This window comes from Nannobrachium achirus, assembly GCF_963921795.1.
Source record: "Nannobrachium achirus genome assembly, chromosome: 1".
In the NCBI taxonomy this organism is placed as follows: domain Eukaryota; kingdom Metazoa; phylum Chordata; class Actinopteri; order Myctophiformes; family Myctophidae; genus Nannobrachium; species Nannobrachium achirus.
Genome location: NC_137810.1, coordinates 60,953,535 through 60,965,174, shown reverse-complemented (window position 1 = coordinate 60,965,174; position 11,640 = coordinate 60,953,535). Strand labels below are relative to the sequence as shown.

The 11,640-nt window shown below is 40.2% G+C and overlaps 1 protein-coding gene across 1 annotated transcript in view; it reads left to right on the top strand.

The window, feature by feature from the left end:
- Positions 1 to 1,648: 1,648 nt before the first annotated feature.
- LOC308289164 (transient receptor potential cation channel subfamily M member 5-like) overlaps positions 1,649 to 11,640 on the top strand; it is a gene marked incomplete at both ends in the record, with an annotated part of 41,986 nt that continues 31,994 nt past the window's right edge. The window contains 8 exons of the mRNA XM_080730768.1: positions 1,649 to 1,723; positions 3,640 to 3,835; positions 4,734 to 4,867; positions 5,462 to 5,651; positions 7,629 to 7,768; positions 8,982 to 9,084; positions 9,471 to 9,565; positions 11,046 to 11,279. Of these exons, the coding sequence (XP_080586894.1) occupies positions 1,649 to 1,723; positions 3,640 to 3,835; positions 4,734 to 4,867; positions 5,462 to 5,651; positions 7,629 to 7,768; positions 8,982 to 9,084; positions 9,471 to 9,565; positions 11,046 to 11,279 (1,167 nt within the window). The remainder of the gene's footprint in view (positions 1,724 to 3,639; positions 3,836 to 4,733; positions 4,868 to 5,461; positions 5,652 to 7,628; positions 7,769 to 8,981; positions 9,085 to 9,470; positions 9,566 to 11,045; positions 11,280 to 11,640) is intronic.

Here is an 11,640-nt window from a genome sequence, read left to right as displayed (position 1 = left end):
CTGATCCATGGCTGTCATCAGGTCCTGTGCACCAGAAAGCCCACTTTCAGCTAATAGTAAACCTTTACTGTATACAAATTATCAACTTATCAATTATCTAACCCTAACCCTATCATTTGTGAATTGTGGTTGTAATCTGTAGCCTACAGCAATTAATTGATACTATTTATAGCTGTAACGATTTAACAATGATGCTACTTTATTCAGCTGACCATGTTTATTAATTTTGGTGGAATAATTGTGTTCTATAGTTGTATTTATTTAATTGGGTTAAAGTACTCTGCCAATTCCCAATAAAGAGTTAATATTCATTCACATGCCACATGTATTAATACATCTTGGAGAAAGTAAATGTTGGTTTTGATTGAGTATTTTGTGCATGTAATCTCATAACCCTATTTTTGTGGGAAAGATAGATGGCCTGAAAGGTTTAATATGCAACCATCTGAAAGGAAATATGCTACAGTTTCACTAATAAAGATTGTAGAAAGCAGATTTGATTTGAAGCTCGAGAAGCATATATATATATATATATATATATATATATATATATACTACCAAGGTACAGTTGAAAAGAAAGAGAAAGAAAATACATTTCAGATACACGCCATCTTTGAAATATGCAAGGTAGAGGTTGAGATACACCCAGTCATAAAGAAATAAGCATTCCAACATGTTTCTAGTGGTCAAAGAACATGAAATAGACACCAAGTTTGCATTTGTGGTTCATCTGGTTCAATAGTTATAGCCAAAACTGTTTTGAGATAGTGGCCATATTGGATTTCTCTGACAACCCCGAAGAGTCGCTGTTAATCTTTCTGGGTCAAATAAACATAGCCAATAGCAACAGTTAAAGTATTGCTACTTAGTTGGGACTGAAAATGAATTTAATGTAAAGGAGCAGTAGGCTGTAGACAACAAACATATACAGCTTCATCTTGCATAAGGGAATGTCATATGGTGATGCGCATTGAAAATATCAGAGCTACAAGCTTTTATGTCCATACATGGAAATCCCTGTCTATAGTATACTGTTTCTGTTAGTGTGGTATGTGGCCGATGTGGCCTCCATATATGGGCATTCCCATATGAAGTCCTATTAGATATGGGCTTAATATTTATGACATCAGGGAACTCCATAGGGCATAAAGGGGATTCTGTTAGTGTGACATCACAGTGAAGCCAGAGCATGATGTCAGAGCGACAAACCCATAGAACTACAGTGTCAGGCGTTATAGACAGAGATACACACTGTACTGTACAGTACATACATACGGACAAGCTGTGACGGTTCACATACTATTATACTAGCCTCACAGGCTTAACTCATCTGCCAAGAGAAAAGCCTGGTGACAATATCAGGCAGAGACTGTTCAACTTCCGCCGTGAGAATTTCAACGGAAGACTACAATGCATGACGTAACTTCCGTTAAACACAGCACTTCCGCCACTTCCGCTAGAACCAACCGGAAGTCATATTGTGGCTAGGGTGCTATTATACTATTATAATACTTAACAACAATGGTGTCGTGTGTCATCGTAGGAGGAGGAGAGAAGGAGAGCGAGAGGGATTTGGACGTTCTAGTGCGACACGAATGAAGAGAGAATGAGACGCCATGAAGAGGGGAGTCACTCTGAGACAATAGAGATGATCCCACCTCAACAAGATGGTGGAAGCACCGAGGACGGACTCAACATTGGCAACACAGCTGCATCTAAACAGGTGATGGGTTATTTAATGATGACTTTATTATTAAACTTCATGAAGACCTATAACCAAGAACCAAAACATCTGCGTCTGTCTAGACGGGAAGCGGACACACAAATGATGACCCTTACAGGGATATCTTCACTTTCTAACACTATTTTAAAAAATATACATTTATTTGAAATGTTCTAAAGTGTACTTTGTAGTTTAGGATTACTTATTTACTTGAGTATACGTATATTTTGTCTTTATATAGATAATATTAACATCTGTGTCAAATATGTTTTCAGAGATGGAGGCAAGAAGACTTCAAGAACAGAGAGTGCAAAACCTTTATAGAAGATTCTTCCAGGTAAAAAAAACCTTAGTGCTAAACATTATAGAAATACTGTTCCTATGAAACAGTGTGGGCCCACATGGAACACCATATTACTTCTGAGACTCCTACATTCAATCCCGTATCTGAGGGATTGAATGGGTCTCTCTTCCTCTCTCTCTCCAGACTCATTTCCCATTAGAAATACACTGGGTGCTTAAAGTTAAATATTTCAAAAACTAGGAAGTCTAGTTCAGTGATTCTAAAACAGTTTCATACCATGACCTCCATGTTGATGTCAGGAGATATCAGGAGATCTAATCAATAACCTCTGAACCGCAGTCACTATGCCATATACTGTTAATCTGTTTTGATATGTGTGAACTTGAACTAGCTGTGTGAGACAAAGTTGCCTGTATTTACAACTCTTAACTGCGCTGGTGACCTCTATTGCTGTTGTCCATCAGTAGCATGTGAATTATCATTTTCTCTGTCCATGGGGCTGGACTGGTACTCTTTTTTGATGTGTCTGAGGACCCCCATCTGAAAATATGTAGATAGACAACATTTGTCATTATGTCCCATTACAAAATAGCAGAACAATTAAACAGGCTTCAAGTGTTTTAGATCTTTCCAGGGACCCCCCAGATCCTCCTGGGTCCTCAGAGCCAAATTTGAGAAGCAGTGATGTATTGTCCTGTTGTGTCATCAGGGATGGACAATGTCAGTGCGGACGTCCCAGAGACACACATCCAACACATGTTGTCACAGCTGGAAGGTTTAGACAGCAGGGAGCCACACGGAACTTTACACCTGTAAGCGTCTGACTGACAATGTGACCAATGTCTTCCATCATCTACAGTATTTAACATTATTCAGTCAAGAGGATGTTGTTATTGCTTTAAGGTCCCTGAGGATGATGTCATTGAATCATCAATCATCAAAATAGTATATCGTCTCTGTCTGTCCAAAACCTCTTAACTCCATTTTTGAGTTTTTTTGATTGTTTGGCATAAATCAGGGATATTGAACACCCTTTGCGTCTGTGTGTTGGTTAAAATAATATTGAACCAATGGAAAGTATTAAAAAGTGCTTGGGACAAAACCTCCTAACTCCACACTTTCTGCCAAACCAGCTAACTCCACCCGATTGGCCCTCTCTTTTTTTTCATAAATATGTGCTATTGAACACCCATTTACGTCTGTGTGTTGTTAAAATAATATTGAACCAAAGAAAAGTAGTAAAAAGCCCTTCAGTCAAAACCTCTTAACTCCACTTGAGCTCATTTTCCAGAAAATGAACATTTTGGAGTTAGGAGGTTTCAGCCCAACAGCAGAGATATACAGTATCAACTTTATTTGTATAGCACTGTTTATGTTTGACAAGAAAGAGGCCAAACTGCCACGATGCAGAGGTTTTATTTGATAAGAGCAACCAGCATTTTGACTAAGACAGTCATCCTCAATGAGGAAGCACTGTTTATGACATCAAATATCAGACCGACAGCAGAAATTAATGTGTAATATAAACCCTCTCGATATGAAAGTTGAGTGTGTATTTAGGTTCATCATGTCTATGATAGTCATCTTCTGATGTGTCTCTTTGATCACCTAGTTCCTGCGTCTGCCATCAGACACTGAACCCTCCACTGTCTACGAAATGATGACAAGGAAGACTGTAGATGACGGGTGGGGTTTGGGCCAACCCAACTTGGTGGTGTCTCTGGTGGGAGGAGAAGGCAGTGCAGAGGTCAAACCCTGGGTTCAGAAGGTCATCAGGCAGGGACTGGTCAAGGCCTTGGAGAAAGCAGGTGTGTGTGTGTGTGTGTGTGTGTGTGTGTGTGTGTGTGTGTGTGTGTGTGTGTGTGTGTGTGTGTGTGTGTGTGTGTGTGTGTGTGTGTGTGTGTGTGTGTGGGGGGGGGGGGGGGGGGGGGGCTTGCAAAGCTATATTTGTGGGGACCTCATGTCCCCACAAAGATAGTACAATTCAGGGGAAAAAACGCGTGGGGACAAATTAATACGTCCCCACAAGGTCTTTAGGGGTTAGGTTAAGGGTTAGGGTTAGAGTTAGGGTTTAGGGTTAGGGTTAAAATGAATGGAATGTCCCCACACAGATAGTAGACTATGTGTAATGTCCCCACAAAGTAGCAATTGCAAACCTGTGTGTGTGTGTGTGTGTGTGTGTGTGTGTGTGTGTGTGTGTGTGTGTGTGTGTGTGTGTGTGTGTGTGTGTGTGTGTGTGTGTGTGTGTGTGTGTGTGTGTGCAAAAATAGCAGAACTACAAGCTCAATCGAGCTTGTAGATCGGCTATTTTTGCTACTCTTCTGGAGATGAGAGGTCTTTGCTCGACTGTAACAATATGCAATGTGGCCCACTGGAGGTGGTGTGGAAATATAGTGGCCCTCTCCATCATCAAAGTTGCCCACCCCTGCTCTATAGCAATGATTACTATCACAATATAGACATAATAGATATTTTAATTATGTTTATTTGAGGTCTGTGTATTTGTTTGGTTACTGATGTTGTAAATCGTGCAATGAAGGTATTTTTAAAATAAAATAAAAATCTCTCTCTCTCTCTCTCTCACTCACACTCACACTCACACACACACACACACACACACACACACACACACACACACACACACACACACACACACACACACAGGAAAAGTCTGGATACTGACAGAAGGCTTTGATGAAGGCGTAGGGAGATGTGTAGGAGAGGAGTTGAGGGACAACTGGGTCTCTGCGTTTGGAGAGGAGGTGACGGACAACTGCATCTCTGCGTTTGGCATCAGTCCGTGGGAATTTGTGCACAACAGAGACCACTTGGATTCTCTGGTATTGACTCACAAACACTGTTTACACATGGGCCTTTTCCAACAGCAAAGAACCGGTTCTGGTTCTTTCTCCTGCCTATGGGATGAACCAGAGGTGAGCTTTTCCACCGAGAACCGGAGTTGGTTCTGAACCGTAAGAGTTGGTTCCAAACGGGAACCACAAAATCCTTGGTTCCTGTGGTTCAATCATGGTTCAATCTGGTGGAAACTCGAGCCGGTTCGCAAGGTTCCAAGAAAGTTGAACCGGTACTGGTTCTGGAACCAAGGTTCTTTTGGTGGAAAAGGCCCCTATAGTGTTTTCCTCCACCTAATTAATCATTGTCATAAAAGTATCATTCTTAATCTTGCATATACCCTCCACTATATTTACGTCACATTCTTAACTGTACCATAATGTACTGTATGTACTGATATTAAATGCCCTGTTAATTATTTTACTCTCTAATACATACTGAGATCACAACAATGTGATATCATTGTTTTTGATGTGAATTTTGATGTGACAATAATCAGGACCCCACCCCCCATCTAAGACTCACCAGAAGCACATGGATAACAAAAAGTAAGATGTCATTCCCGTTTTATTCCATCTCAGGACAGCACCTATTCCACCCCTGCTCAGTACTCTGTATCTTCCATTCCGTACCCAACCAGTGACTCCTGTTGTCTGGCCAAGAACCATTCAGGCTTCCTGCTGGTGGATAATGGAAGTGAAGTTCGCAGAGGAGGAGAGATGATGTTCAGGGTCAAATTCGAGGAACATCTCTCCACACAACACATCAGGGGTACAAGAGATGATGGACGTTAATGCTTTGTTTGTTACTGAACTTTAATCATGGTATTATCTGCCACGACCCGGTCAAAAGCTGACTTAGAAGTAGTAAAACAACATAATAGTTTAACTGTTACAAGAAACTAGGCAACAGTTATTGATTATGTATGACTTTTTTGATCAAACAAAATGTAATTAATCAAAATAGTCCAAATTTGATCAATGAAAAAAAGTTATTATTATTTAATAATCAAGGGGAGTTTTTCACTTTGTAGAATCACAAGCCCTGAAACTTAGTAAAGATAATATTAATGTTTCAACTTCAAGTGAGAACCAGGTTCCACTGTGCACGTCCTCTTGATGCCAGATTAACGATTAAGGTCAAATGTACACCTGCAAAACCTAATAAAAACTACAGAACTGGAAATATATTCACATACAGTATGAGATAGAAATGGCATACATCAGTGTGCTATAGCTATAAATGAACTGTAACTGTATAGACTATAGAGCAATGAGAAAGGAGATAATTTCCCAGTTGCGTTATGATTGCATTCAACTCACATTTTATTTTCTTACAGACAGCAGCATTACCATTTCTGCCCTCTGCATGCTCATATCAGGAGAGGCATCCATGCTGGAGGTACAATCACGGCTTCTTAATACAATATTCATTCATCCAATATTTACATTTCAATGATTGTATACAGTATAAATTGACTTTTATGAGCCCAGAGCATTATGAGTCTATATTATTTTCATTATACCTGATATTCTGTGTCCTAATAATATACGTACAAAAGAAAGAGACGCATCAGCCAAGTGGAATGTGAGATACACACATACTGTAAACGTACGCATACTCGATATAGTCAAGATCACAGCTGAAATCACACGGCACGAAGCTAAACCTAGACTAGTATAACAACGTACATCAACTAGAAAGATTACATTCTGGGGAATTGCAAGTGTGGTTGCCTATTTATAGTCTGGATAGCCAAAATGTCATGTGAAGCTTGACCAATCCTCAAGTTTGCACCACTCCTCCATTGAACTCAATGGACTTTTGGGGTTTTGGGGTTTACTCTATAAAGCAGGGGTCTTCAACAAGGGGGCCCCGAAATTGTTGGGGGGAAAAAAGTAATTTGTCTTTAAATATATATATATATATATATATATATATATATATATATATATATATATATATAAACATGATTCTGTCTCTTTTGAATAGCTTGTATACATGATTATAGTGCAATTGACAGATTGTGATAGATTGATAGTATTGACATTGGTTCTCAGTTAATAACATATGTTTATAAATGACAGTGGTACGGCCACTTGTACATCCATGTTTAAAATAGAAGCATGTTTTAATAGCATAGTATTGAATGCAAAATAAAATGATATATTTTTATACACATGATACTTTTATACAACAATTTTATACATACAGTAAATATACAATACATATTGAAGCCCCAACCCCACCCTACCAGGTAGGAGGTACCTGCTCCATTTCCCCTTCTGTTTGGGGGTCCCTGGCCTGAAAACGTTGAAGACTCCTGCTATGAAGTGTTAGGCCTACTCTGTAAAGTTGAAGAAGAACAATAGTGAGTTGTCCTATAGGCATTGGCAATCACATTAATAAAACCTACAAGGACCTGTGCTTTTGTATACAGAAATTTGATTTTATTCAGATTTTATTTATTTATACATGTCCTATGTATATGTTAAGAAATAAGAGCCAGGCTGTAAAAAGTAGAGGAAGAAGCAATGTTGAAATAATTTGTAAATGTCTGTCTGTCTGTCTGTCTGTCTGTCTGTCTGTCTGTCTGTCTGTCTGTCTGTCTGTCTGTCTCTCTCTCTCTCTCTCTCTCTCTCTCTCTCTCTCTCTCTCTCTCTCTCTCTCTCTCTCTCTCTCTCTCTCATCTTCATCAGAGGGTGGATCTGTCTCTGAAGAACTCCACACCCTTGTTGGTGCTGGCAGGTTCAGGAGGTGTGGCTGACCTCTTGAGTGACATCTTGGAGAACCAATCACTTGCCTCTACTGATGTTGATGTTGATAGAGTGACAGAAATGGTCAAGAAACACTTCCCTTCTGAAGCTCAAGATCAGCTTGTTGAACAGGTAAGAGCAGTGATTGGTGCATATAGGAGAATCTTATTTATTTTTTTGGTCTGCTTTCTGGTTAATAATAATCTAGTCATGTTAGACTAGGATAGACTTGGCCCGACAATGGCCAAAATGATTGCGACCGTCAGGTCGCATTTATCAAAACCTCCACCGGCTGTCTGTCAGTAGTCCACTGTGTAGTGCCAAACAGAGCGGAAAATACATTAAAGTTTATATTAAACTAAATATAGGGTGACCATACGTCCTCTTTTGCCCGGACATGTCCTCTTTTAGAGGGCTGTCCGGGCTGTCCGGGGGGGTTTTATAAATTCCTTCAAATGTCCGGGGTTTTGCGCATATGACAGTTAAAGCATGGGCATTTACAATGCACATTCAATGGTTCGTTTGGAAACACACTGTGAGAGGCGGATTTCCACCCCTAACCCTGGAACCTGTATTATTCATACTACTCTCTGCCTGAGCTGCGATCGCTCCCTCAGCCTGTCTCATTCAGATCAGAGGCAGAGCAGAGCTCTGCAGCAGCTCGCGCTGCTGTTTCACTGATGAAATGCGCGAAAAGTGCCAGTGACCAACAATGAGAAGCAGAGCGTTCTGTCAGCAAAGCTGGTAGCCTACTTCTGTGTCCATTTACAAATAAAGGCTGCTTCAAGCCCATATCAACACTGTAGTGTAAAGTAGCCTACAAGACAGTCTGTGCGAGGTGAGAGCTCTTCTGCTAACTAAATTGACAGAATCTTTTGTACAACCTTGTAAAGCAGAACGGCGGTTTGAATAATGGACTACCTCTCTTTTATTTAGTTACAAAGCTGAACGTTCATACAGGAGTCAAAAGGCATAGTCTACTTTAAATCAGTGGATCTCTCTAGCCTATAGATCTGTAAAGGGTCCAATTGGTACCCCCTCAAAAATAAATACATAACTAATAATAGGCTATTAGTGGTATAGGGCATAATTGAGCTGTAAATTTAGGAGTAGCCTACGTAATAGAAATTATTATTATTATTTTTTTTGGGGGGGATATATATATATATATATATATATATATATATATATATATATATATATATATATATATATATACGGGTAGAGTGTCCTCTTTTTGGGTTTTCAGAATATGGTCACCCTAACTAAATACCATCAGAATATCACAAGTTCCTGTTTGCAATTGGTGGATGCCCATCCTGTGACCTTTGACCTTGACCCTCAGGTTCAGAGCATTTGCCAGAACAGGAAGCTGATAACATTCTACCATGAAGACCAGGAGAGACCAGAAGACTTTGATACAGTCATGATCAAAGCCCTGATGCCAGGTATAATATATAACTCTCACTAACAAATCAGAATGCGTACCAGCCAAATACAGTAGTGTGTCTGTGTGTCTGTGCATCTGCTCGCCATTCTACTAACTCCAGCAGTTGGATCACTGCTGAAATGTAGCTGTAGCGATCTCTAGATGTGAGAGGCCCGAAGTGCCGCGAACTTGTGGTTAATATTATTAATAGTCCTTACTAATGAGAGGTGAAAAACACTGTGGGCTACAGGACATTATGATGTTTATTTAACATTGTCTCTCTCTGTGTGTGTGTGTGTGTGTGTGTGTGTGTGTGTGCGTGTGTGTGTGTGTGTGTGTGTGCGTGTGCGTGTGCGTGCGCGCACGCGCCCGCATGTGTTTCAGCCAGTAAGCAATGTGCTTCAGGTAATACCTTCCCTTACGGCAGGGAGCTGTTTCTAGCAATAAGATGGGACAGATTGGACTTTGCCAGCAGTCATGACATCAACATCAACTGGAAGGTGAGAATTACAACATCACAACATAGGCCTATCTGAATGTTGAAGTAACACATATAATTGCTGCATGTAAATTACTGATACCTAGTGGTACAGAAGTATTACTATTGAGTTAGAGTTGAGTAGAGTTAACTAACACTACATTCTTTTGTACATTCTGTGAGGGAGAGCGAGTGCATTCTCTGGCAGCAGCTGCGGCTGCAACTGCCAGACCATTGTTTCCGACGTCCGATTAGTCTGACGGTAACTCTTACCTCAGTAAAACTATGCCTAAACCTAAACTTAACCCTAACCCTAACCTCATTAAAACTATGCCTAAACCTAACCCTAAACCTAACCACCGTCGGACTATCGAGATTTGGGCCTCCGTCGCGGTAAACTTTCCACTGCCGGTCCGTGCGGTGGTGCCTGCCACGGCGGCAGTTGTCAGCAGTTAACGGCGCTGCCAGAGAATGCACTTGCTCCTTCTGTATTCTGTAACCAATTTAGCAAAGAACATAAATAACTATACAAATGTTTTACATGCACACAGAAATGGTCACAAAATCTACATTGTTTAATAAAGTGATCATCTTTCAAAGCCTACACAGTATTAAGACTATTGGGAATTACACCGAAATCTCATTATTGTCTACATTATGTTTCCTTTTAATTTCCTGGTCTACACCTTAAAGGAGAAGACCACCCATTTTCAATATTGAACTATGTCATTAACTCTCCCACCGCTTTGAACGTTCACGTTCGCCCGATTGCGCAAGACCTCTCCGCCAATACGGCGCTCGTTCGGTTCGTTCGTCTGATGACTGTAAGCTGATGAGGGGTCGCGCGGCCGTCTACTGTAAACACATTTTCCGCGGTGATGGTGTAAAAAATCCTTTATGCGTTAGATCAACGGAGAACAATTCACTTCCTTGTTGATTTCCTCCGGCTGTAAGGCTCTATGGCCAGTGACTGGTCTTCTTCTTCTTCAACACATAACAGGCAAATTCACATTCATTCTCGCATGACGCCGCCCTCTGCTGCCTGGCAGACCAAAGTGCACTATTGCACAACCCAAAAAAATAAAAATAAATAAATAAATGTCTGTCTGTCTATCTACTATAACGTCGCAAAGGTAAGCCGCTTTTTGATGGCACCAGACCCAATAAATAAATAAATAATCTGGCAGTAGGAAAGTTAAGGTATATTATGTCATTAATATACCTTAGAGGAGTTGTGTTGCCTAGAACTGGAGGATTGATTTTGGGGTTTGTATTGTAAAGTACAACAGTGTGATGTCATCAAGTTGTGATTTGCAATACAAACCCCAAAATCAATCCTCCAGTTCTAGGCAACACAGAAGAGGGGAACTTTTTTTTTTTTTTATTTCCACACAACTCCTCTAAGGTATATTAATGACATAGTTCAATATTGAAAATGGGTGGTCTTCCCCTTTAAAAACAGTTAAATAACCTGTCTCTAATTTCTTCACTGTGTCCAATAGGATGAAGCTTTAAAAGCCTTCATGATGTTTGCACTGGTCAATAACAAGCCCCAGTTTGTACGTCTGTTCACTGAGAAGAACTTCAACATCCCTGAATTCATGACTTATGGCCTCCTGGAGAAGCTCTACAGGAAAGTGGGTGAAGACACACTGGTCTACAAGCTGCTACTGGATCGCCTGAAGGAGAGACTGCAGAGAACCTCAAACACTGTGGAAGCGATCAGCCTGTTTGAGGTGTTTAGACCATAGGCCGTAACAATTATATATATATATATATATATATATATATATATATATATATATATATATATATATATATATATACATATTGCTAAAAACTAGGGATGCACCGATATATCGGCCACACCATCGGCATCGGCCGATATTTGCCATATCGGTCAATATCGGTATCGGCAAATAAAGCTGACATTAACCGATGGCAGTAGCCGATATTTATCCGTTGTTGATAAGCACACATTTTGCGCTGGTTATGTTTGTGTGTTGGTTATTTGCAGCCAACCAAGCTGTATTTCTGAACAGTTACTTCTTATAATGAAGATGTATTTGTTTCCCTTGCACAAAATGGGGAAATTAT